Raw genomic sequence first — 27,568 nt, forward strand, 5'->3', positions numbered from 1 at the left:
GTTTTCTGCACCCGGCTTCCTGTTCAGTTTCTCATCCAGCCTCTCGGACCTGCCAGGGGCACAGTGGGTGGGTATAGGCGGTGCCTGGAGAGAAAGTCCCAGGACATCTTGGTCCCAACAGTCTATAAATGTCCACGCGGCGATGGACGATGTTACTGAAACCAAGAGACACAACTGGTCACAGCTTCACAAAGTGAGCGTTTTGCAGCAACGTCACAGCTGCACTGAGAGGCCAAGCTGTCCTCAGAAGAGAGTGAAGGCCTGATGTTATGGCCTCACATGTCCTTGCTGAATTCACACGGGTCCCCGTTCCTGCCCCAAGTGGAAACCTCTCCTGCAAGGACAGACTCCACGCCAGAAAGGGCCTGCCCGTCTCCTCCCTGTGTGTGCGGCGGGCACACTCATGCCCTCCCTACACGTGCCCCAGCGTCAGCAAGTGTGTCAAACCGCATGGCCACAGCTGAGGCCAGTGCCTCCTATGACAGAGGGAAATCCCCACTGCGGTCCGTTCAGGTTCTCTGGGGTGAAGCAACATGGTTTCTCCTGCACGTAATGCAATAGTCACATCACAGCCATGGGACAGTCGCTAACCTGTGCTCTGACATTCCAGCTGCTTCCCAGTCTCCAGAGCTCTCCTGTGTTCATGGGAACACATCCTCCTTGATCTAGAAGGCAGCACTGGATTTTAGCATGGGGCCCTTGTCATTCAGAGCACGTGGGTTATTTGTGTCACCTTCAGACGTAATGCGCTTCGCATCCCCCGACTTGGGCAGAGGAGAGGGCATGGCAGGCTTGGCTGTTCCTCCTCTAAACTTTGTGAACATCAGCAAGTCCCATGATCCCCAGGCTGCTGGGGTCTCCTGCAGAAGAGGAATCCGGACCCTGGGGGTCACACAGGGCAGGACCCCACGGCTGAACCTGGGCAGCCCCGGGGACCAGTGCTGATTACGTGTAGGTATCACAGCCTGGTCTTGACACCGTATGGTAAACAGATGCCACTTGCCAAATGCCAGAGGACGCAGAGGCCGAGCTGCGCCCAGGGCCGAAGTGGAGGGGACACTGCAGGCCTCACTCAGCACAGCCTGGAGCCAGCCTGCTAATGGATGAAGCCCAGCCTTCCTTTTAGAAATGTGTTTAGATTTTATAGATTTTTGTTAGATTTTGTTATGTAAGCTTTATGTACTGAAAGGTCTTAATTAAAGATTTTTAGATGTTGAGTAAAATGTTCACCAGTCTAGTTTGTAATATATATAATAAAGCTGTCATATAATTTATTTTCCTCTAAAAACAAATCTCTTATACAAATTGCCCACGGAACATTTATTTAGAATTTAAGGTCATCTGGGGCTTAGCATCATGTAAACAAAATTCTCCAAAATGCTTGGGTCCTTTTTAGGGGTGCTGTGTTCCGACAGGCCGAGGTCACCCAGGTTGTGAGCTGCTGCAGAAACGAGCCCTTCCTGGCCCGGGAGCTGTGCGTACCACTGCCTCCTCGGGCCTGATGCCTGACGCCCCTGGCTCCCGTCTTTTGTGATCAACTGCCTGCCGACCGAACAATGTCACTGAAGTTCAATGTGGGGGCTTGCAAAATAAACACAATCTGAGAAATGCAACACTGGAGGTCAATGCTACGGAAAATAAGAATAATAACTGGCCCTCTTTCTACTCAAAATTTCTGTTAGCATTTTGGGTTTTGATGATCATGTTCTTAGAGTGAGCATATTTGGCAAGGATCACAAATATGTAGAAATGACAGCTCAGCATCTAAATGTCTCCACAAGTTAGAGCCAAGGCCAAGTCTAACGCAACGCAATTCCACCAGGACAAGTGCGGCAGCATTTCCCCTGTCCCCTCACCTGCTCCCCATGCTGAATAAATACAACTGGAAAAGAAACAGTTTAAAAAAGCAAACATGGTGATTTAAGAATTTCCAGACTCTTAACTCACATTCTTCAGTGGAATATCTATTTTAGGCCAAGGAAAGAAAAAATATTGTGATGGCTGGAGATTAGCGCAAAAGCAAAGCAAGCAGCTCAGCACATTCTCTCTCTAAAAAGCAACGCAAAAGCTTGACAAAACTGTGAAAAACGATGATTCCTGAACTCTAAAAATTAACGAAAGGCACAGAACAAGCTGAGAAGCACTTACTTAATAAGCCTGAGTTAAAAAAAACAAACACGTCCCCCTTCCCAGCCTTACCCCCAAGTCCGCGCTGTGGCTGCCCCCGGAGGCCTCAGAAAACCCCTGGATGAGAGCAGCTCTGAAAACAAGGGGGTCGCATCCAGGTGGTGGCCACCTGTCAGCGGCTCTGGGGCTTGAAGGGGTGCCCAGAGCAACACGGAAGTGGCGCCTGTGAAAGGGGAACCTGGCTGGGCCTTCAAACCGCACTCCCCGAGAAAGCTGGGCAGCCCGGCCCCCCCCCGCCCGGCACTTTGTCCCCCCGCCCGGCACTTTTTGTCCCCCCGCCCCCTGTGAATTGAAGCTGCATGAGACGAGTGACTAAGAACGTCGAGGCGGCACTAGGCAAACCAACCACACAGGCCGCAGCGGGTGTGGGCACCGCGGACACTTCTGCTGGGCCACCAGAAGACACAGGCTGCCTGTGGCTGGGACAGTCTGCGGTTAGACTGCGCGCCTGTCCGAAGTCCAGTCTCCCTTACTCAGCTCTCTTGAAAATGCCTCCACAGCACAAATAAACCCCCTAGTGCCGCTGAATTTTCCGGTAGTCTGGATTTGAAACAAGCTCAAAGAACAGATGAGAAGTGCGGCCCAGACGAGGAAGACCCTGACTGTCCTTCGGAGGAAGGCGTTACCAAGTGGTGGCAGTGCGGCCACGACAAACCCTGTTTGGATCAAGTCAGAGGCATCGTGGTTCTTAGAGAGATGTGCGCAGATAGAATACATGGAGAGCGTGTGTGCGGGTTGTGCACACACGTGTGTTCCCTGCTCCCACCACTGAGGGGGCCAGAAGCAGCGATACCCAGTCATCACGAGCTCCCCTGGCCCCCGGATCTAGTTTCCAAACACCTTTGAAACATCAATAAGAAGGAGCCAGGGGTCCTCGGAGAATCAGTTGAACCCAGGCTTGGGCAGGGAAAACGCAAGGCAGGCCTAGAGAATTTGCGGTGCCGGAAACCAGGGAACTGCTCCCAAAGGCTGTGGAGATGGGAAAAGGGGTCCATTTGAAAGAGCTGCCAATGACCACAGCTAGGCCAATGGGAACAATAAATAAGTCATAAACATTCTATTATAACCCATACAATAAAGTAAATATCCGGGAGTTCATACTGATATAAATAACTGAAAAAACACATAAGTTGGGGAGAAGGGCAGTTCTTTCTCACAGAAGTATAGCAAATAATGTAAAGAAAATCAAGAAAATATAAAAGTTATCATAATAGTGCTGCAGGCCAGATCCACTTATGGATGCAAAATTAGCGGTCAGAAGATATGTATGTCTCTTCACAGTCCCTCCCCAAGATAACTACTGATTACGCAGGAAAAGCAGGAACCTTGAAGTGGAGAAACCCCGTGATGGTGCTTGGACAAACGACCAGTGTTACCATCACCCACGATAAGGTGCTGAGGAGCGCGGTGCAGAGAAGCTGTCGCATGGGAAACACACTGAGAACCCAGGGACGGTTGGCTACTGGACGAGACCCAGAAGGCAGGACCACAAAGTGCAGATGGGGCTCTCCACTGGACCCCGGAACGGAGATTTACAATGGTTTCACTGGTCTGCTTATTGAGGAAATGGGTGGAAAAACCTGAAATCCAAATGGAGTCTGTGGTTCAGTGAGTACTTTCGATAACTGTCCTATGATTACATAAGGGCAACATTAGAACAAGGGTGAGAGGTGTGTGGGAAATCTGTGTATTATTTTGGCAAATTATCTCTAAGTCTAAAATTATTTCAAAGTAGAAAAACACAATTGCAAGGAAATTTTGTGCCTTGTTGTTAAAAAGGTCTGTGTGTTTTTACAGCACTGTTGAGCGCGTCTCTGAGGGCCCAGCTCCCCCACTTGGCACCCTCGGGGGCTGGGCTGAGCGGCTGTGCCTGGCTGCGCCGCTGTTGCGCTTGGCTCTGCTGTATGTTTCTATGCGCGTGTTTACATTACTTCATTATTGTGTTTTTATTATCGTGGCAGGGAAAACAAAGCTGTCTGTCCTTGGGCCCGACTGCCTGTGGGCTGCATCGGCAACGGTTGGAGGGGACCAAGGAAGGAGACGGCCTGCGGCTGGGGGCCCCTCGCGGGCTGCAGCGGGAGCGCCCGAAGATGCCTGCTGCCATAGGCTCTTGGCTCCTGTAGTAAGATATTTCTGGGAACACTACGGACTTTGACACAGAATTGAAACAAGAACTCAGTCCCGAGTGCCTGTCTCCTTCCTTGGTTGGCACAAAGCCATGCGGGACGCCTTTCCCCTCAGTCCGGTCACGTCACTGGTCCACGTCTCTGGGCTTCATCTGGTTTCCACATGTGAACAGCTGGCATTCCTGTTCAGGGAAGGTGCCCATCCCAGTGAATTCTGAGGGGCCAGCCGAGCATCTGATTGGGTGATCTTCCTATCAAGTGACTCAAAAATTCCTACTGGTCACGGATTAATAGATATAACTTGTGTTTTACTAGGAAGAAACGGATTTAAAAATTCACTTTAAAACAATAAAAGACAAACTTTAAATCTTACTTAAAAATGGTGATTGTTTATTCTTTAACCTGTAAAATGTTCATACTTTAAATCAAATAAAAATATTCCATGTGTGTTTCAGGCCCCATAGTTTACCAGGTACTTTCAAAGCTATTCTCTCATTTAACCTTCCCACTGTTTTTAAAAGAAGATAATCTAGATAAACGTGTTATCACGGAAATCATAAGGCCCTGGCTGGGGTGGCTCACTGGACTGCGCGCCAGCCTGTGAGCCAAAGGACTTGCAACCAAGATTACTGTATCTAGCAAAGCCATTATTTAGAATGGAAGGGCACATGAAGTGCTTCCCAGACAAGGTAAAGCTAAAAGAGTTCACCATCACCAAGCCATTATTATATGAAATGTCAAAGGGACTTACTTAAGAAAAAGATCAAAACTATGAACACTGAAATGACAACAAACTTACAACTATCAACAACTGAATCTAAAAAACAAATACAAAATCCAACTAAGTAAACCAGGACAGGAGCAGAATCATAGGTACGGGGATCATTTGGAGGGTTAGCAGCTGGGAGGGGGAGGGGGAGAAATGGGGAAATGGTGCAGGGACTAAGAAGCATAATCGGTTGGTACAGAATAGACAGGGGGGAGTTAAGAATAACATAGGAAAGGGTGAAGCCAAAGAACTTACATGCACGACCCATGGACATGAACTAAGGGGGGTGGGATTGCTGGAGGGAAGGGGGGTACTGGGAAGAGGGGAGCAAAGGGGAAAAAATTGGAACTACTGTAACAGCATAATCAATACACATGTATAATCAATACATACATAATTAAATAGAACTAATAAATATTAAATTCAGGATGATGATTACCTTTGAGTTAGAAGAAGAAAGAAATTGAGAAGAGTTTGACAAGGAGAGCACACGTGTACGTTTCATTTCTTTATTTTTATTTAGGTTGCACGGTGATGGTAACCTGGCTCCTTAACCTCTCCCTTTTCCTTGTCTTAAGAACTGCATCATAAAAGTGAACACGTGTACGGAATGTAAATCACGAAGACTGCACAGCAGGAGAAGTCGCAGCATGAGGTTACTACTTTTAAGGTGACTGTCTTGGCTCCTGTGCTGAAGGCAGGCATCCAGGCTGGCCGCTGTGACCGGAGTCTAGGGCCGGACTGATGGAGCCTTTCAGGTGCACATGAAACATTGGCCAGGACAGCTCACATGCTAGGCCACAGAACACTTCTTAATAAATTTCAGAAATTGAAATTATACCAAGCATCGTTTCTCACCTCAATGGTATGAAACTAGAAATACCTGGAAAATTCTCAAATATGTGGGGATTAAATGACGTACTTTTCCTCTGAGATCTGGAACCAGCAAGAAGGCCGCTCTTGCCACTTCTGTTCAACAGTGGCCGGAGCCCCGGCCAGAGCGTCCAGGCAAGAAGACAGAAAAGGCACCCGAGCTGGAAAGGAAGAAGTAGAGTTACCACTGTTTGCAGATGACATTACATATAGAAAACCCTGAGGACTCATCAGCGGATGAATGGCTAGAGAATTCATTTGCATGTGAATTGTTTTTAGCTTTAATAAAGGAGATCCTGGAATTTTCAACAGCAGGGATAGGTCTGAGGGCATCGGACGAAGGAAGTGAGCCAGCCAGGCAAGGGCACATACAGTGTGTGCTCGCTTATGTGGAAACAAACATGAACGAAGACAGACTCATGGGAACAGAGGAGACCGGCAGGTACCGGGGCTGAGCAGTGGGGGAATCGACGGGACGCTGGTCCGAGACTCGCATCTCTCGGCCACCACAGGAGCGTGTGCTGGTGAGCAGACGCGTGGCATGACTGACATTGGCTGAGAGAGCAGAACGTAAGGTTCTCACAAAAAATAGAAGTAAATATGTGAGATGATGAATGTGCTGAGTCGGTGCGAATCCTTCCCCTATGTATATGTATGTCAAATTAGCATGTTCTACCCTTTAAATATCGTCCATTTTTATTTGTCAATTATACGTTAATAAAGCTTAAAGAAAACTTAGGCAGCCCAATCAGGGAGGTGGGTTTTAACCTGCAGACCAGTCACGGGACCTATGTTTACTTTACAAAAAGAAAATAAGAAAAACAAAATCAAGACATTAACTTAGCATTTAAAAAACATTTATTTAGGGACAAATAAACCATGTCAGTATAAGTTGATTCTACTGCTAGAAATGAACAAATATAACCTTATAAAGAAAAAGTGAATGGATATCTTTTTTTAATGCATCGTGGCTGAAGTTTGTAATAGTACATTTCTACTATAACTGTCTACACACAATTTTTAAAGGTATAGATAATTTTTAAGGATTCATATTCTGGTTAATACCTACAACTCTAAGTATTACTACCCTATGTAAGCTGATTTCTTTTTCTTTTTTATAAATTGAAACAAATGTACTGGTATGAATGCCTCTACCCTCAAGATTCTTGAACTAAAATAAAGTTACCGTATACATCACCAAATCAAATGCTTAGTGATGTCTGAAAATACAAAAGATTGTAACCATATAAATTGAGGATCTTAACTATTAAACAGTATTGTGATAAAATTAGCACAAAGCATTTAAAGATATGTAAGTTACTCATTAATTTTATAGGTGAAGAAACAAATTCTTTTACATAAAGGATACATGTTTATCCTTTCTAATTTGGATGCCTTTTTATTTCTTATTCTTGCTAAATTTTTAAACTTACACTAAGCATTGTTTAACTGGCTAGTAAATCCTATCAGCGTAGAAATAATTACTTTTTGTGGTTCTCAAAGGAGAACACAAATTCTAACTCATGGTAACGTAGTTGGCGGGGAAAATGCCGGTTTGGCCTTGAAGCTTCCCTTCCCACCAGTCAAAATGCGAGTCTGTTCTCGATGTGACTGTGATTCTGTCTCCAGCTTGAAAACTCAAATCCCCCGGCTGTTGTCCTTCAAAAGAATACAGTGCCGTCACTTCTATGGGCCGGCTGGAATTGCCTAAAACGAGAAAAAACGTTTGAATTATTCACGCTTTTATAGGAAAAACTGGGAGCCTGCGCAGGTGAGACATGAGGGACGGACTGAGGGGACCGGACGCCTGGAGGGCCCGCGGGATGCGTGGCAGCTGGTCCGCGCGGCCGCCACCACATTATTACACTTCCGTTTTCCTTCTGGGCACAGAGCACGTGTTTAGTAATAACACCGACTAAACCCACAGACGCCAAACCGCATGTTACTGCACACGTAGCACGGCATCAGCAAACAGTTGTGGCTATTCCTGCTTGACTGGTGAATACCCTGTATAATATTATTTGCGTTTTTCTTATTTTAACTGCAGTCCTGGTGGCTGCGTAGCTTACAGCTGCCACAGGAAAGCCGATGCGTGTGCTCCCCGCGGGTTCTGGCTCAGGCACTAGCATTTTGTGGGTTGACCAGTGTTCCCCTCCCCCACCCCAGGCTGCACGGCTGCTTCCGTGTCCGGCTTCCTCGGTCCTTTCTCTCAACACGGACGATACTGAAATGATGACATCAAGGAGCATATCTGCGTATGTTTAACAAGAGCTTCAACGCAAGGTGTGGAATTTAATGTATTTTGTCAGAAGAAATACTCTGAGAATTGAGTGGTTAACGCGAGTGCGAGGCGGTCAATATTATAAACTGCAGAGCTTCATAAACATGTGAACCGACCTTCTGTGTACTCAGCTGCATGGAGTTTGATTTCCATGTTCCAGGTAACTGTGCATGAATTATGCAATTAGGTCCACTGAAACATAAGTCAGTTTTAAAATCAGTTACTTATTGGGGCCTATAATATTATAATAAAAAATACTGAACTTAGCCCGTTAGTAAGGAATAAAAGGAGTCACCACTGGTATTAACTCCAGGCACTGAAGCCCTGGATTTGCGGCCGCACAAGATGGTGCCACAGCTCTTTCTATACATCACCTTCGTAATAACTAATATATGAGAGGTATTACTGGTATCGCTTTCCTATCATACCAAAAGTTCTGCATATTTTTATATTTTATACTATATTTACTTCTGCCAATTTGAAGGAACAAGGTTAAAAGGATGCAACAAAAAGAATAAAGTTCTGACGTGGTCTGGACATAATCAGAAGTGGCTCAGTGGCAGCTCCCACGTGGTCATGAGTCCTTGCTGCTGCAGAGCAGGAAAGGGGCCGCGGGGCTGCCGGGGATGGGACACAAGGCGAGCCCTCCTGTCACGGCTCACTGCCCTGAGATCAGATCATTGTATTGACGACCTCTCTGTATAAAGCTCAATCTCAGTGAACCAACCTCAAACAACGAAAACCCTCAAGTAACCCCTCCTGCCCCGTCTCCAGGGTGTGCGGGGTAACGAAGGAAGCGGGGTGTTGGGAAGCCACAGCCCTGAGCTGCATGCACGAATCCGTCCGTAGCAGCATCCACACAACTGCAAGTGCGTAGGACAGACACCCAGGGACAGCGGGGACCTGTGTGTGGAGGACAAAACTGGCCGCTGTTCCTGGGTCTGGGTCACTGTCACAGGCACGGACCTGCCCTCCACGCCTCCCACGCCTCCCGCGAGGCAGCTGAGAAACGGAGCCTTGGACATGTTAGGCGATCTGCGCCAGGAGGCGGGGTGGGGGCCTCGGAAGGCTGTCTCCAGGTGCTGGTAACTGACGGTAGACCTCAAGGTCCTCAGCTTGCACGCAGGTAGCAAACTGTTCAACAGGCTGAGCCTGGATTTCTCCGCGCACTTGACTCGCTGGGCTCGTAGTCAGGAATGGGTGCGTTCTTCTGCGCAGACGCAGCAGGAAGGGCTGGTGCAGCCGATGCGCGGCTGCCACCGCTGACCTCTGGCTCTTGCTGGCCTCAGGAATGCAGTTTATGATGATAATCAGAAGCGGGAAGACTGAGCTGAAGAGGAGAAAAGACACAGCGGCAACCAGGTTCGATCCTGTCTCCCCACTCAGGTTTTGTCTGAGTCCCGCGGAATCACAGGGAGGAGGGGTGACAGGGAAGGTGGGTGTAGCGGCAGAGCAGGTGGGTGGGGGTGCCGCCCCCTCTCTCCGTGAACTCTGAGCAGAGGCAGCACCGTGGAGCCGGAGAACGACGCGGTGAGACAGGCAGTCACAGGGCTGCAGACCCCTCCCCGCCCCCGCCAGGTGCTGGGGACACCGAGGGGCCGGGCCTGCATGAAGGCCGCTCCCAGGCCATTGGCCAGTGGCCGACTTTGAGTTTTTTCTTCAATAAGCACAAGTGACCTTAAGTTCTTTACTGTAAACACCAGGGAAAATTCTTTAGGAAAAGTTTAATGCCCACAAAATACAGGTGAGCCCAGAAGCAAGGGGGTTACTCTGGGACCCAACTGGGTGCAAACCAGGCATTCAGACGCCCTCCCTCCTGAGAAATACGTGCCTTCAAGTGTCACATTTCTGTGCTTAAAACAGTCCGGAGGATCTTCGGCACAACTGGCCATTTTCATCATAATATTCAAGCTTCATTCAAACAGAGGTAATTTTTCGCTCCCGAATCAGGGCCACACTTCACAGGACACAGATCACCGTCAGCTTCAGTGACTGGCAGCTGCGGGGAGGCTGGCGATGAGCTGGGTCCCGGCCGCCTCTGCAGCCGCGTAACGGAGCCCATGGGCGCCCGCGCGGCTGTGCCGGACCAGGTGCAGACCCGCGGCCTCGGCAAAGGCCGCTTCAGGAAGGCGCGGCCACGACACACACCTGGGTCCGCACACACCTGCTGCAGTGACGCGTCTTTTGCAGTCACCAGATGCTGGCACCCAGGTCCCCTGACCACGCGTGGGTCTGTAGCCTTGCAGACCATGTCCTCTGCAGGCGTGTCACCAGGCAAGGCTACCAGACCAGTCGTCTGGCATCTGTGGTGGCCACCGCTGGGGAAGGTGCTGTGGCATTGAGTGGGCCTCGCCCACGGGTGTTGCTGGGCACCCCCTAGCGCAGGACAGCCCTGCTGGCACCAGAGGTGCTGACAGTGTCGAGGTTGCCGCTGACAACTGCGGGAACACAAGAGGACGGGGGACGCTGAAGCAGGAGCGCACAGACTTCTGCTACTGACCCCCAGGAAACTGGGCCGGGGCTCAGGGCTTGTCCTGCCCAGAGGCCTGGACACTGCCCAGCCTGCGCTGCCAGCCATGGGGAAGCAGAGGCGCGTGCGCTCTGGAGGCGATCGTGGGGCAGGCTGGGGTGGCGGCGGCGACTCCATCTTTGGCCTGAGTGGGTTTCAGCCGGGGGCTCGGCTCGGGCCTGTGTGCCTGGCTTCTCTCTCTCAGGCGTCGGCCGGCATGTGTGGACGTCCTTCATGAGAGCTGGGCTGGTTTCAGATCACAGCTTTTTACAAATCACAGCAATGTAAAGTGACTTCTATTTTAAAAATACACTGCAAGTTTTCCTTCAAAATCCCTTTGGAGAAAGGACTGAAATAAATTCATATCAGTATTAACCTAGTTCCTGCAGTTCGTACACCTTAGCCCGGGCCGCCCTCAAACGTAAACACAAAGGCCGCCCACCGTGGGCAGACGTGCAGTCGGGGCCCGCACCCCGTCTGTCTCCAGAGCCCTGTCACGGTTCTGTTTCTCATCGTTGAACAGTCTCCCTCTGTGCCTTGTCAGAGGGATTCCTCACATTTATCAGCTGCCTGGGTGCCGCCTTCCGAGAACCCTGAGAACGGCACCTCTAGCACCCAGCCTCCCGGGTCCCATCGTGGCGCCCGTTCCCCTGCGGAGACCGTCCCTCCCCTCCAGTGTCCCTGCTGGGCACCTGCCCCCGGGCCATGCAGCCCGCCTGTCGGCCTCGGGAAGCCCAGGGACGCCTTTAACTCAGGACACCTCAGTCTACGTCTAAGCCTAACAGCCTTGAAGTTTGAAACTCCTAGATGCGCGGCTTTGGTATCAACGTTTGTACGTTAACCTCCTTTGTTCCTAAAGGACACGCTTGGTAATTTCGATAAACCTCAAAGAGCAAAGTGCGTTCTTCTCAGTCTCACAGAGCTCGCTCAGGGGGCCTGAGGCCGCGGCCTCCCCGCCCGCATCAGACGCAGGACGTCACACCGGCTCTGGACTTGGGCCCTGTGGGGAGAGTCACGGGAGAGGGAGGAAGCGGGTGCCCAGCCGGGGCAGCCAGCCGAGAATGAGACGGGCCAGAAACCGTAGCCCATCAGGAAGAGGCTGACTTCTGTTCAGGGGACTCTGCTTAAGAGATGTTCCTGAAATATTTTTATTAATTAAAAAAAAAAAAAGGGCACTTAGCTACCTTGATGTTCTATTTACTTGAAACAGGATTCTCCACCAGTTTAGTCCACAGTGCGGGGTTCTGGGACCCAGGACAAAGGACATGTGGGAAATCGAATGGGCTGTTTAACCCGTGCTTAATTCTGCCCTCTATCCGAGCGCCACTCACATCTCTAACTGCGTAATTCTTTAAAAGAACAGTTTCTAAAGACTATTAAAGTAACACAGATTTTATGAAGTCATTCCCCATAACAGCAGAATATTTGAACTTGAAAAATAAAAATTTTCTTAAAAATATTAAAAATATTCATGGGGCTGAAACCTAGAGAAAATCAATAAGGAGGCAGTTGGAACGCACAGGTACCAAACTCCCCCTCGCCTCTGACGAGCGCCAACCACGCCCGCTGCCTCGAGGGCCGGCGGGCCTGCGCCCCGGCCCAGCGGCGCCCAGGGCTGTGCGCGGGCCTCCCCGCTGGGAACGGCCAGCCCCAGCCTCCACGCCACCCTCACCGCCCCAGATTAGCACGTAAGAGGAGGAAAGCACAGCGTTTTCTAAAAACGAAGTCCTGCTCGGAATAACGTGGAGAGCCTGTAAATCAAAGTGAGGAGCAGAACACTGGCCCAGAGGGTGTCCACGCCCACCAGAGCGCAGCCTGTGATTCTCAGACGCATGTAGAGATTTTTATTTACCAACTCTCTCGTGATAGCTGGGAAGTTCAGGGTAGAGCTTATATTCATTCCTGTTACCTGAAAAAAAAAAAAAGGGGAACATTTAGAACATCTATTAGTTGATAGTATATAAAGTACCCAAGAAGCCAAATCTTGCCCTTGCTAAGCAAATGTTTTAAATTACCATAATTGATAGAAATATCATGATTTTACGATGCTTTAAATCAAGGAACACCTGGATAAATCCGGAAAACACACCAAACTCAAGGCAGCTGGGGCACACGCGACCCCCGCTGCCTCAGTGACGCAGCCTGTGGGCGCACACGCCTGTCACAGACGTGATCCGAAAGCCCCAAGTGCGAACCGCTGGTCACCCCAGCCAGCCATGTTTGAGCATCCTTGCTTGCTTAGCTCCTAACATAATTCTTAAATACCACATACTTATTCATGTGTATATTTCTTAATCAACACCTAAAAATGTTTACTACAGCTTCATAAAGGGTGCACTTTTTAGCATATGCCATTATAAATTATTTATTCATTCATTTATTTTTTAAAAAAAGTCTTATTTTATTTATTTATTTTTAGAGAGAGGGGAAAGGAGGCAGGGAGAGAAACGTCACTGTGTGGTTGCCTCTCACTTGCGCCCCCAACTGGGGACCTTTGGGGACCCGACGTGCAACCTAGTCACGTGCCCTGACTGGGAATCGAAATAAATTATTTAAATTAAATAAATCATCTCTTTATTTTGTTGGATAAAAGACTCTAAATGTCTTAGTGATCTGAAGCCTACCATCGTCCATTAAAGAAAATCAACAAGCTTTTTTTCCCAATAGTCAGGAAGAACAATATTCATTTTTAACCTTCAAACCATGTTCCCATTCCATCTGCTCCAAAGATTTTACATTAACATATTAATCTTATACTTTCTAAGACTTTAGTTGTGCCAAACTGACTACATAGGCTGGGAGCAAGATCTCAAATGCTCCAAATATTATATTTTCTATGTAACAGCTTCTACGACTGAGAATTTGTCTTACGCATTTAGAAGAGGCTGAGCATCTGTCTTTCTTTAGTGCCCATTAGCCCTCTTAGTTGACTGTAAAGCTTAACAATGTAGCTCCATTTCTTAATAATAATACTTAATAATTTTTTAATTATAATTGCATTTGAATTGCAACAAAAATATTTACTTGGAGAGCCGGAGGTCAGCTGGCCTTGTGCTGATAGCTGTGGTCTGGACGATGGTTTTGGAGGTAATTCTTTAGCCTGGGAGGAACAAAGAGAAACGCACATAATTTTGAAACCCTGTTTTACTTAGGAGCATATAAGGCATTATTTATCTGGTGACTGCATGTGGCGAATTTTAACCCACGCAGCTACTGATGAAGCACCATCATGCCCACGGGTGCGGCTCCGGGCCACGCTCTGGGAATGCATGACAGCGTACACACGGCGGCGGTGTGCTCCTTCGTCACGGGAAGCGTACCTCGTCCGGGTACCCCTGACATTGTCTGCAGGTACAGTAATGTGGTGGCCGGAGAGGCAGTGGCAATTCAAACTCTGAGTCAGTTTCTGTTCTGCACGATGGGACAAGTGACTGAACGTGGGTTGTGGACCCAGGGGACCCGGCACTCCCAGGCCTCGGGACCAGCCGCTATGGCTCGTATCACTAGCTGATATTACAAAGCTCTGTCCCTGGAGAACGGCAACCATGGAGAACAGGCTGCATTTCTCTCTGAGAAGTCTGCAGCACATTTCCACAAGAGCTTTCTGGAAGAGAAATTGCAAGGGAGGCGAGCAGGCTATGAGCAGGCTGCCGTCGAGGACAGAAGGACAGACCAGTCTCCGTCGGGAGGTGTCCTGTGCCGCCGAGAGAGAAGCCAACGCACCGAGGCCGTCCGCTGCTCCCGGGCTGCTCTCCTGGCGTTGAGGCGCTGTCCTTCGCTCTCATACTTCTCCGTAAAGGAGTCAAGAATTTCATAAAGGGCTTCCGCCTGAGCAGGCCGCGGGATATCTCCAAACAGAATGTCATAAGCTCGAATATCTTGACAATAAAATCTAAAAAGAAATACAAATGAAGGACATTTCTTTCACAGACGTAGACCTTTTCTGGAGTTGAACCCCGGGTGTGTGTTTACTCACACACCTTTCACTCGCGAAGGACCAGCAGCGGCCCCGGCTGGACCCGACAGTCGCTCTCCAAGGTCATTTCTAGAGCCAGCCCCATCAACGGTCTGACATACACAAAGTATAAAAAGCGCATCACATCTATACACACACACCTGCTCATACAAACATACGTACAAAGTCAGACCTCGGTTCTCACCCAAGCTGTTCACAGAGAAAAGCGCCCCGGCTGCCGGACAGAACTCCGGGTTTCAGTTCTCTCCCTGACCGCCCCCCTTTCGTGCTGACAGCTCTGTGACCAGGTGGTCACACATCTCTCAGTGACAGACAACGGAGCTTCGGCTTGTGAACAAACTGCTGCTCAAGCGGTTTTCCGGAAGGAATTAAGTTTGAGAACTGAGGTTCCACTGTACATATGGATCAACACTTTTGCAAATCCACCTACAAGCACCTACATTTTTATAGGTTTTATTTTTAACTTTCTTAATAACCCTCATCTAAGCTTTATGCCAATATACATGCCTTTCTGGTTTCTTTAAATGTGCGTTTGCTTCAAAACTCTATTATAAAGATTGGCCTTACGTGCTTGGAAGCCCTGCAATTGATTAAGTATATTTGCCTTAGTTTATCCAGAATTTAGGGGAACTTTGGAAAGCCTCCCAAAGGCTGAAGTCAGAACTTCCTAAAAGCACTCTTGTACTCCTCAAATTCATAAACCAGGAGTGGAAATGTCTCCCTTGACTTTCTGTGATGAAGGTTCCACAAACCCATACGTCCCCGCTCCCCTTCCTTCCTAGTTTATGTTTAATACTATCAACGTGCTGCCGAATTCCTGAGCGGACTGGCACAGGGGACTTTGCGTCCGTTTTTCTCTGTTATTGGTGGGTTGGGGGGCCTGTCTGCTGTTGACTAGCCCCACCAGCTCTGCCAGGCTCACAGCTGGAAGATCTCCTGCCAGGTACCAGATGAAATCTTTCTGTGAGTCTCGGCTTTTACCCTTTTTCTGGGCAATCAGACATGGTTTAGAGGAAAGGTGGAAGAGCTGCTTTGGGAAATTAGCCAGGTGCCATTTTAAAGCGGAAGTTCCTCTGAGCCTGTTAGGATCTGTTCAAATCCGTTTTTGTTTTTTAAAGTCAAAAGTGGTCTCTACTTTGTGGAAAAAAGAGCAATAACAGGAAACGTCTCATAACGAGAAACATTCTGATTGACCCAACTGGCACACAGCTCTGCAGATGCTCGGAAAATGTCTCTGATATGATACATCCAACTAATAGACTATTATGTAGCTCCTATAATGTTATGTGGGAAACAGGGTGTATAATGGACTCTTGTGATGCAGTCACACATGGAAAGGAGGGAATCACGCTTAGGAAATGCTGGGAGGCAGCAAAGCAGAGTGAGGATCATCTCAAAAGAAGTAAAATGTCCCACTCCTTTAGCTTTCTGTGTTTCCTAAACTTTCTGTCGGTACACATAACTTCACACTGAATTTTTAGATGAAGAAATAGACACTCAGAGCCACATACTGACTTAAGAAAAGAACACACAAAGGCGCTCTGTAACTCTTGAGAACGACCGTATAAATGGACGAAGTGCTATTTTCTCACGACACTTCCTTTAAATCAGCGAACATTATTTGGCTCGCACTTACTTTCGATTGGTTTCTTTCCTTTCAATCAAACAGCTGCCTTCCAAACTGATGCCGGCAAAGAGGCCTCTGGACTTGCAATACGTGAAGACGGCAGCGGAGCTCCGCAGGGCGACGTTCCCTTCCAGGTTCCTGCGGGACAGAAGGCCTGGCCTCAGGACCGGGAGGGGCTCTGTCCCTAAGGACAAGCGTTGGAAGAGCGCTGGCTTCTGGCCCGGAAGACTGGCTCGTTCCAGGCTTACTTCACCGGCCTTGACCTTTCACCTGCGGGGTGTGAGGTGGAGCTGGGAAGGGCTGGTCTGGGGAGGACAGAGTCCCCGCCTCCACGGACAGGACGGCCTGGGGGCCGCACGGGAAGCTGGTATCTTCCCCTCGGCCGCCCTTTCCCAGGACAGGGACCTGCATCTCCCGGGCCCTGGAGCCGGTGGGTTCTCTTTGCGCCTGGTCCGTTCATGGAACTCAGAAACCGTTTTAGATGGTTTTACTGTGTAACTTCTGTGAACAGTCTGGGTTTAAAATATTCCAAAATCGCTCAATAAACGCAAGAGTAGTACTTCATTGACAGAGGAGAACCCACCGTGTTTTAAACAATCCTCCAGTAAAACACTTCCATTTCAATTGTTCACAGTTTACTTGGGAAAAAAAAGCCTTTTCTCTCCTGATTGATGCTGCCCTTTGCCAGTTAATTAAATTTCACTTGCTTTGGCTCCTTCAAAGTCTAACGTAAATTTTGTATTTAATTCCAGTAGATACGACAGCTTGCATTTCAGAAATATTTAGTTTCTTGCCGTGTGTGCAAATTCTCTCATTTATCACGCTGGTAATGTTTTGTAAATTTCTTAATGGTAAGCAACCTCAGACCTCCCATGAGTATAGAAATCATAACATTGTTTCATTTTAAAAACATTTCCATCCCCAGCTGTTCAAAGGCGTTTACAGAGCTCACCTTCCCAAGGGCCCGACTGCCACAGTGAAGTTCCCTCCGAGGGTCAGGTTGCCGCCTTTGGCAAAAGCTTCTACTGCTCTGCCATAATTCAAAATTATAACCAAGTCCGATACCTAAAATGTAGAAACTTATTTATTTAAAAATAATTATGTTTGAATGCTATTTAAAATACATGCAGATTAAAACTCAAATACATTGCATATAGTGTAGCGAGCATCTCAGGGTAGACAAGAAAGAACACGAGAGTCCTACTTTTATTTAGACACGGGGGTGTAAGGAGCACACGGCAGACCCCTTTGCGCCTCGCTGAGACTCGCGGCAGGAGGGGGGCCTGTGTTACCCGCTTCGGTTCCCTCCACAACCGTGTTCCGCAGCTGGTGCAGAGGGTCAGCGAGGCTACGTAAACTGTCACAGCGAGAACCAGAACAGACCAATCAGGGGTGGGTGGAAAACTTCAGAAGTACTTCTGGCAACAAACTCTCCCGGAAGCCAGGCCAAAGGACACGGGACAGGAGTGGGGCCCCGAAGGCCCCAGGCCCAGAGGGGCTCCGGTTCCTCACGGCCCTTCCACACCGGCAACCCCGGCAAGGCCGCGGGCCTGGGACCAGCAGACCCCGCGGCGCACTTTGTTTTATGTCGCGCAGGCTCGGGGCACCAGGAAGAAATGCCGCCGCCCGCACCGAGCGCCTGCCACCCTGACTTCACCTCTGAGTAAAGCGACGAGCGTTTAGGATGAAAATGCTCAAGGCATTCGTTTTCTGGGACTCAGCTGGCGGTGGCACCCAAGGGGAGAGCTGAAAAGTGACGTCACCCATCTATCTAAGGAGAGGCAGGGCGGCTTGGACGCCAGAGCCCCCACGTCTGAACCCCAGCCCTGAGTCCAGGGGCGGGCCCTGAGCCGACCAAGAGCCACAGCAGGCAGGGCCGGGGGGCTGGGCGGGTGTGGCCTCCTTGTCTGTGCTCCGGCAGCTCAGAGACGGGACCAGATTGCTTTGGGACAATGAGCAAGCACCTCGTTTTATAAAATGCTTATTTTAAATCTTTCTATTGCATTTACTGGATGATAGGAATACATTTCACTTGTACTTGCTTTTCAAGGCTATTAATGTGCACCGTGGCCCCAAATCCAGTTTCCAGAGAATCATGGAGACCCTCTTGTTTAGTCTTTACTACGTTACATTTACCGAAGTCCCTATTCCTTAGTCTCTCACCACTGAAATACATGCTATTTGAGACGGACCCCGCAGCCCACCCCAGCTGCTCGTGGAGTCCCAGGGGTGCAGACAGGAGTCCCTGAGAGGTCCACCCCTGCTTGGCCAGGGCGGGGGGGGGTGGGGGGGGGAAGCACCCTTGACACAGAAGGCAGCATTTCTGAGGACTTTGATTTGGCCGAAAACACAACAAAAAGACAGTCATGATGCGCAACACTGAAATACGCTCCTCTTTTTACAATGGTTTCTATAGAAGTGAGAAAAGACGTGAAATAAAGAGGAAGGAAGAGTCAGCAAGACACTTCCTCCCAAGGAGGCTGCGGGAATCCACAAACGGGCGCGGAGGAAGGAACAACTGGATTCCAAGAAGCCAGGGGTTTGAGGGCGTCGGGGCATCACGTGAGCACTAAAGCAGCAGAGGAAAGACCCACCGCGCGGGAGGTGCCCCGCACCGCGGCGCTCCACAGAGACGCACCCATAGCATTGCCAGTCCGTCACAGAAGGCGTCTCCGTCCTTAGGAGCAAAGTGGACTGTCTTCTGGAATCGCAAGTGATTTGAGCATCAGATGTAACAAAACTGAGTTTTGCCACAAATACCGAGGCACTAATGGGCCACCAGAGCCCCGCTCACTGCCAGAGCCCACTGGGGAGAGAGACGAGCCACACGCGGCCAAATACACCCCAGATTCGAGCCATATCTGTCCTACGGATGTGCTAAGGATGGGAGCATGATGAATGAAAAGAACTCTGCTCTAAATGAAAGAGACGGAGGAAAAATGGTGACGTTAGGTAGTTTTAGGTGGAGAGGCGTCGAGAGAATCAAGGGCACTGTTTCCACAGGTGGTAAATCAAGAACAGGAGGAAATCTCTCACTTTTACGTCGCTTTTAGAGAAAAGAAGACCATGGGGGTCACCTCGGCCACTTACCTCAATTCCTACTTCAAATCCTCCACCGAGGCCCGCGATTCCGATGGCAGAGGGCGCAGACCACTCTAAGGAACATACACGCACGTTACTCCACCACCAAACCCACCCGTGGGGGTAAAAATGCTAAAAGGGGAAGGAATGCTGCTTCTGTTCAAAGAAATAAAAATGTGGCATTTTCCTCTGTTTTTCAATGTTCTTTATATATAATTTTTAATTTTAGAAAATTTGAAAGGTATTAGCTACTCATTATGAGTGTCTTAGACTTACCAATGCATGCTGTCTCATCTTTCTCAATCAACATGCCTAACACCAAACGACTGAATGTTGACCCACTGAGCATGCACAGCACGTGATGATTTCAACAATCAACACTTTACAGTGTTTTACAGAATAATTGAGCAACGATTCTAGTCTTCAGTTAGACTTCTATCACAGATATGAGAGCAGAAGCATTGGAAGAGTTTATTATAATCGCTCCTGAGGGTCACACAGTTCCAGTGTTTCTGTTTTAAATTTCTGGGGGCAAAACCACTGACACCCTCTGTCCCTATAGAAACTCAAGGAATAGGCTATAAATTCAAGATGGTTAAATTCTACTAGATATGTTTCCTTACAGTTGGAAACTAGGTACGTTCCGTTTTCCACGATATGGAAGTCACAGGACTATTGTATGCTTCTTTTTCCTGACTGAGAAATAGGTAAAACACGTCCAGAAAAAACATTAATCTGGTTGGGGAGGGTGGAATTGTCCAGATAAAGCAATTTCTTTAAATGCTTGTTAGCTTCTAAACCAACTGTCCCGCTGCACATGTTCCAGATAAGAAATACCGTTTGAGTGTGTCCAGAACTAACCTGTCCCGATTTAGAGGAGTTCTGATGACAGAACTCAGTGTCTTATAACCAACGTTATTTCCCATTTCCTGTGTTAGGAGCTGTCCCTGTCCCCCAGCCAGAAGGGACCCGGGAACTTCTGGGTCTGGGCAGCCACTGCTGGGCAAGCAAGGTGGCCGAGAAACGAGGCGCTGAGCCCGGCAGGAAGGCCCAGCTGGGGCTCTGGGAGGAGCCCTGGAGGCTGCAGCTCCTCCGCCCGTCTGGGAGTCTGCCGGCCAGGGCCCTTCTCACAGGCGCGGGCGCACCGAGGGGGCCCCCTCTGAGCGTGCCCCTCCTGGCTGTGCTGCGGGGAAGCCCGCCCACAAAACGTGGGAAACGCTTGAGACGAAGAGAATTCTTTCGTTTTGGCGTCACAGCTGAACACCGAGCCCTCAGAGTGGAGCCCCATTCCTGGGGGACACCTCGCAGGAAGCGTGGGTCCAGCGGATGAGGGTCCAAGGCCGTGCCCCAGTCACCTAATGTATCTACCATCCCACAGATGGTTAAACTGAAAATAACTCTTCACACAAAGATGTGTCCACTTACGTGACTGACAGCAAGTGCTAAACGGAATAGAGCATTTCAGTTGGTCGTGACACACCCACATGCATTTTAAATATAACTGGAAATGCTGATTCTTGGGATTCAAGGCAAATATACTTTGATTCCATCTCTGAAAATTCAAGTATTAATTTCATCACAGAAAGTGGAACCAAATCAGTTTGATCTTGATATGATTCTGCTCCGGGGATGTTTGTTAAAGCGAGTCCCTCAGGGGCATAGGAACGCATCCAGATGGCTCCCATTTTCTCATAAAATTCCATAAAACAGAAGAAAACCATTGTACCATGAGGTTGAAGAAAAAGAACTCACATTTCACAGCAGAATGCAATTCTGTCATGCTTAGTATTTGCCCGGTGAAGGAACTCTGACCGTGTGCAAGACAAAGCCTGACCCACCCGAGCCTCGTCTGACATTTCAGGACGAGGAGAGAGCTGGGAAGGCCACTGGCTTCTCTGACTCCCAGGACGCACCCGAGGGAGCCCTTAGGGTGATCGTTTTGGGTGTGGGAAGCCTGTCACGCCCCCTACGGGATGTGTTCAGATGGAAACAGAGCAAGGAGGAAGGGGGATTCTCCGTTCCCCATGTGAAGAGGCGTCACTTACTTCCATCTGGACGGCGGGCCAGCACAATCCCGCTGCCTCCTCGGGCCGTTACCAGAAACCCCGCCTTTATCACCGACAGAACCGCAAGGCCCTTCGCTTTAGCAATCACATGGGCTGCCAAGGTCAAAGACAGCAACAGGTCAGCAGGTGGAAGCAGATCACACACACACAATGCCTGGGTTCCCATCAGAAGCCCAGTGGCACCATGGAGCCAGAACAAAACTGAAGTCACAGGGCTGCTGGGCCCGGCTGGCTGTTATGTTCTGCATATGCAACACCGTTAAGGGCTCAAAAACTCTGCAACGGCCAGAGTAACTGAGATCCTTCTGGATGAGGTTTATTGGTATCTCACAGCAGGACGAATAATTTGGGGACTTCAATTAATTTGGAACATAATTCGTAATTTAAATAACAAGTTAGTATTTTTCAGGAGATGGAGATCTCTTTGCTGGAAGGAGAAGGTTTACAGTGACCAACACACAGCGTGTGGCTCTGACCTCAGCTGAGCCATGCAGCTGTAATATGAAAACCCAGCCCCAGATGCAGGAAAGTAAGCGACTCTGACACTTCAAGACATTTTGAACTTTGTAAGATGATCCGTTATAGGATTTGGGTGCACCGAAAATATAATTCAATTTATAAAGTACTGATTTAGTCACATTTCGGGGAAGCAGAGACATAAAACGTGGGTTATTAATACATACCCACGAACACAGTGCCTCTCCGTTGTGTGGATCTGTTTACACAATACTATATATTTCAAATAACTCTGAAAACCTAAACACCGGAAGTCATTTCAGAGCCCCAATGTTATTTTTAACATAATTTAACCTCACTTTAGCTAAATATTCTGTCAAGGATATCACAGCAGATACTGTCTGCATTCAAATACACTAACAAGGTTTTGCAGGCGTCCCTAGAAAAACAGAAAGTGGCTAATGTAGGTGCGCACATCACTTCCAGGCTCTCAGAGCCACTCCTCCTGGGGGCGTGGGGCACTTCCTACGCAGAACACCCGCGGAGCTGTTTGTGAGTAAAGCTGGCTTCTTAGGCGGTCGTCTGCCGAAGTGCACCCCAGCTTTGTGTTTTAAGATGTTATCAGTACAGTGCGACACGGCTGAGCACGACGCCCCGTGTCAGGCAGGTTGATTTTTACCACCACCTGTTGGGAGAATCCGCCTCCACACGTCCCATCCGAGCTCACCCAACGCTTTTGTAGTCAGTGCCGTGCTCCTGAGAAGCACAACACAGTGAAGCGTGTTTTACAACAAACGCATTTCATGCTCCCCAAACCCCATTCTTTCTGGTTGAACCTTCAAGTCCTAAAGGAGCACCTCACACCTGTGTGTGCACCCAGGTCCCAGCAGAGCTGCGCAAACGCGGCTGCTGAGCCACAGCCCGAGTTGGCAGCTGGAGCCCGGAGTCCCCAGCCCAGAGCCCGCAGCCCCCAGCCCTCAGCCCGGAGCCCCCAGCCCGGAGCCCCCAGCCCGGAGCCCCTGGCCCCCAGCCCGGGACCCGCAGCCACCCGAGGTCCTGCATTTCCGGAAGCTCCCGCTGCACCGTGAACAGCAAGGGTGTCCAAAGCCCTTTGGTGGCTGAACTGAAACAATACTTAATGTTACTAATATCATGATAACAACAAATTTAAAAATCTTTAGACGTTTAAAGTTCTGTTAAATAACTTCAGAAAGCGCTGGTTAAGAAATGGAGCTGGTTTCTCTAATGCAGGACCCGAAGCCCTGCGGTTCACTGAGACGGGAACTGTCAGCAACGCTGCCCAGCCTGGTCCGCGTGGGCCCCTTCTTCTCCGGAGGTGAGTCCGCGGAGCATGCCCTTTAGAGGTCACTGGTGGCGGTTCCCAAGGGCTCATCCAGGCCAGGCGTCACCCGTCCACAGCCCAAGTGCGTAAGAACCACAGGGCAGAGGTGTTAATGACCTGCGCCCTGGCCGCAGGGTGTGTGTGTGTGTGTGTGTGTGTGTGTGTGTGAGAGAGAGAGAGAGAGAGAGAGAGAGAGAGAGAGAGAGAGAGAGAGAGAGAGAGAGAGAGAGAGAAATGGTCTGATTCCACAGGTGGGGCGGAGTTACTTTTACGACCCAGGAGTACTGATGTGCGGCTGTGTTGAGAATGATTGATTAATGCCCTCCTAAATCACTATGAGCTGCAAATAGCTAAAAGGGGAAAAAACCAAAATTAAAATTTATTTCTGAGATGAGTGAGGGAGTTTGCAAGGTGAGCTTGCAAAGTGCTCAGAAACGGAGGCCAAGGTCAGGTGCAGGGTACAGGTGCTCCTGGCAGGGGCAAGGACAGGTGCAGGGCACAGGTGCTCCCGGCAGGGGCACCTGGGGGCATCCAGGCAGGGCGGGTGGCCAGGAGCTGCCCAACGCAGACGCAGACGCAGCCGCAGCCGGGGCATCAGCCAGAGGAAGAGGGGATCTCGGGATTTGCTGCTCCCTGGGGTTTGACCATCAAAGAACGTGAAACCTCAGTTAGAAAACAGAACATTCAGAAACGCACAGGACGCATTTTATTTACCTACCGGGAATGATCTTGTCAGGTCCGTTTCTGGAAGTTATTTCTGTGAATTCTCTTAGAATTTTAGCAGCCTTTTTTGCTTCTGATTTCAAATTGGACGGTATAGGGTTATTCACTGAAACATTAAAAAAAAAGATTTTATTAAAAAACATACTAAATAGAAGTTAGAAATCTATTGTCATTTCATTTTTCTCATACACAATTAAGCCTAAACAAACTGTGCCCTACCAGACAAAGAAAATTAACTGGAAATCCTCAATTATTAATTTCCATCTCTATATTCCTAGTAAATTAAATCCACTCAGAGACTGGGAAACCCTAAACACCTCAAAAATTATAAAATCATGGGATTCTAAAGGATCTTAAAATCTAGTCTGATCTCCTAATTATGTATGTTCTCCCTATAATTCTTAACTCACTTCAATACTAATAAAAACATTAAAATATTAAGAATTTTAAAAAGATGTATTTTACAACTGTCTATAATAGATAATATAAAATTTAATATATACAGTTGGCTACTTTGTCAAAAATGTCTGACTTGTCTTTGTAGATTTTCCTCATGAGTAAAATTCTGGGAGACTCAGGAACTGAATGACTTCCCCAGGGTGGCAGCTGAAAAGCGCTGACACCCTCCCTCCCACCGTCTAACTCTGGCTGGGCTGGTCACCGCCCAGCAGAGACGGGGCAACAGGAGGAAATCGGAGTTTAATGCAGGGGCACGGGAATCCCACGGAACCTCCCAGGGCAACACCGGGAATACCAGGCCTTTCTGGACAAGGAGAGCGGGGCGGAGGGGGCGTGAGACGTCCCAGGCGGAGGCCTGACCCGCAGGGGCTGAGGAGGAGCAGCAGGGAGCGCTCCGGGCAGGAGAAGCCTTGCTGGGCCGACGCAGAGACGCGGGGCATCTGCCTAACAGGCTGCCCGGCCTCCGCTGCCCACACTCGGGTCAGGTCAGGCTACGGCTGCCCCTTCCTTCCTGCAGCACGGTTCTCTAATCGCTTGGGCAAGAAAGGGGGGAGCGGGTCAAAGTTCTTTCTGAGTCTCTTGTTTCTTAATAAGTAGCTTAAAACTAATATCCCCAAAGGGCAGCTTCCGGGTGGCAGAGCGTTGGTCCCTGCACTTGGGACCATAAGCGCCTAACAGGGCTCAGGTGACCCTTGCAGCCGGGAAGCAGGAGGGCGGGTCCGCCCCTTCCCAGGCCAGGGCGCTGGGTGTTGGCCGGGCAGCTGGTGATTAGGGAAGGGCGCCCAGGGGAGCAGACGCGGTTAAACACAGCGATGGCTGCCTGGGTGCGAGGCGCACGAGCCTGCTTGCTTCGCCAGAAGTTCCAGCCTCTCGTGCCCCCTCAGGAGTGCAGCTGTGTCCTCACAGGCCAGTGGGAGGGGACAAACCCGAGAAGAGGGGAGCGACCGCAGGGGCTTGTCAAGGGATCTGTTGGTGGGGCCGCGGGGTGTGGGCGTCGATGGGTTATTTTGAAAAAGCTCCTGGTCCTTCCCAAGCCCTAGATAATAGGATAGAATCCCAAAGGACAAAGCTCCCTCCCTCTCTCCCATGCCCCCAACACACAGGCCCGTTATATTGGCGTGTTCCCTCCATAGCAACCACGCGGATCCAAAGGAATCAAGAGGGTTAATGTAAAACCTGCCACTCAGACCAGGCGGTCAGTGTTTCACCGCGAAGACGGCGGAAGTCCCGGTGGTCGCTGTCCGTTCCCTCCGTTCCCGTCTTCACCGTGTTTCTGTTGGTCTTCAGACCCGGGAGCATCTTGTGCCAGTGCTTTCCTGTTCTTGTCTGATCGCCGCGTCCTCCCTGCTCTTCCTGGGTCCGTTTCTCACCGGGTTTTCTCCCAGCTCTGGGCTACATCTTCCCGTCTCTCCCCCTTTCTAGGAAAGTGGGTCGTTGCTCCAAGTTGTGAACACGGCACGAGGTGAGCAGGCGGCGAGTGTCGGTGTGAGGTGTGGCTCAGGCACGCGGGGGCGTCTTTAGCTCACTGCTATCCCTGCGAGGGCGTGACCCTTCAGGCCTCTCGTGGATGTGGATGGTCCTGGGGTTAAAGGGCTCTGTCCCCCTGGCAGGTCGGAACTGCCACCTCACAGCCCTGTGTGGGCCCAGGGCCTTCCCCTCACAGCTTCCTGGCAGTTATCTTCCCTGCCTTCAAGGCCCCGCACTCCCCAATAATGCTTACTGCTCAGCCAAGGACTCGGGGTCCCTGTGCAGATCTCCCCCACTCTTTGTCTCTGTAACCCCCTCTGTTCCCCTAATCTGTTCCGCCAACGCCCTCCCCAAACTCAGTCTGCTCCATCTGATGCAGACCCCTGACACGGAAGACACATTCCCCGCATCCGGCCCAGTTTCTAGACGCTTATTGCAAAGGGCAGTTCCAGAGCCCTCTCCTTTGTCCTGAAGTGTGTTCTTTCAATTTCTTCTTTTGTAAATTGTGTGGCAGATCTTTCCGACTCTGTCAAATCTCTTTCATGCTTCTTGTCCATGTTTCTTATTCATTTATATATTAAAGGAATTAACACATTTTCTACAATGTGAGTTATAAATATTTATTTTCTGTTTGCCATTTGTCTTTTGAATTTTCTTATGATAATCTTTCTACTTTTTGTCAATGAAATAAAATTCATTTTTAAGTCTTAGAAAAGTTTAAACTAAAGAAAATAATTAATTCTCAAGTTTATATGGAAAAAATAGACAAGCAAGAAAAAGTAGGAAAAAATATGTTAAAGAAGAATGAGGGAGCCCTGGCTGGTGTGACTCAGTGGATTGAGCACAGGCCTGCAGACCAAACGGTTGCCAGTTCGATTCCCGGTCAGGGCACAGGCCTGGGTTGCAGACCAGGTCCCCAGCTGGAAGCACACAGAGGCAACCACACATTGATGTTGCTCTCCCTCTCTTTCTTCTACCCTTCCCCTCTTTCTAAAAATAAATTAAAAAAAAAAATTTTTTTTTTAAAGAATGAGGGGCAAGCTCTGCCAGAAACTGTATTTTAAAGTCTCAATAATTGTAGATGTGAATATAAACAGAAAAATCAATATTACAAGGTAGAAAATTCAGAAATTGACCAAATATACAGTATAAAATAATTTAATAATGATAAGGATAGCACCTCAAATTGATGCGATAAAGCTCTATCATACAGTAAATAGTGGTCTTTTGGGAAAAAGAAAAAACAATAGATTCATCCACAGCTTCATGGAAATAAGGACAAACTCCAAATTCATCGACATTTTAAAATGCCAAAAATCAAATCATAAAAGAACCAGAAATTACTGGAGAATTCCTTGTCAAATTAATAGTATAAAAGGCCCAAGTATGACAAGAATTTTTTGTTTTTAAGTGATCAGAAATTATGGCATAAGCACATTGTAAGAATAAAGGGAAAAAATATAAATGGACAAATATTGAAGGAAAAGCAACCCAGCGAGAAGCAGCCAGATCTGAAGTCTGCGCGCCACTGGTTCCCACGGATTCCTGTTGCTAAACAAGTCGGTCGCTTCCTGTCTAGTGTTTACAGGTCCCACTGTTGGATGCTAATTATCTTGAGATAGAAAC

General features: G+C 49.0%; 1 protein-coding gene across 1 annotated transcript; it reads right to left on the minus strand.

The window, feature by feature from the left end:
- Window positions 1-6,795: 6,795 nt before the first annotated feature.
- Window positions 6,796-25,774, minus strand: SH3YL1 (SH3 and SYLF domain containing 1). Its single transcript, XM_090280146.1, has 10 exons — window positions 25,684-25,774; window positions 24,012-24,122; window positions 21,475-21,588; window positions 19,439-19,503; window positions 17,301-17,413; window positions 16,358-16,486; window positions 14,469-14,637; window positions 13,770-13,845; window positions 12,598-12,654; window positions 6,796-7,662 (listed from the first exon to the last, which is right to left on the minus strand). The coding sequence occupies exons 1-10, from the start codon at window positions 25,772-25,774 to the stop codon at window positions 7,472-7,474; spliced, it is 1,116 nt and encodes a 371-aa protein (XP_090136272.1). The 3' UTR covers window positions 6,796-7,471.
- Window positions 25,775-27,568: the final 1,794 nt, after the last annotated feature.

Source organism: Furipterus horrens, unplaced genomic scaffold (genome assembly GCF_987537825.1).
Source record: "Furipterus horrens unplaced genomic scaffold, mFurHor1.1.pri manual_scaffold_6, whole genome shotgun sequence".
NCBI classification, from domain to species: domain Eukaryota; kingdom Metazoa; phylum Chordata; class Mammalia; order Chiroptera; family Furipteridae; genus Furipterus; species Furipterus horrens.

Excerpts from the sequence above, each read along its gene's own strand:
- SH3YL1 (XM_090280146.1), bottom strand. The coding sequence starts at position 25,774 with ATGCTCCCGGGTCTGAAGACCAACAGAAACACGGTGAAGACGGGAACG. Across the intron at positions 24,123-25,683 it reads GGACTTCCGCCGTCTTCGCG|TGAATAACCCTATACCGTCC; the intron begins GTGAAACACTGA and ends TTAATGTTTCAG. Across the intron at positions 19,504-21,474 it reads GGCCCGCCGTCCAGATGGAA|AGTGGTCTGCGCCCTCTGCC; the intron begins GTAAGTGACGCC and ends TATGTTCCTTAG.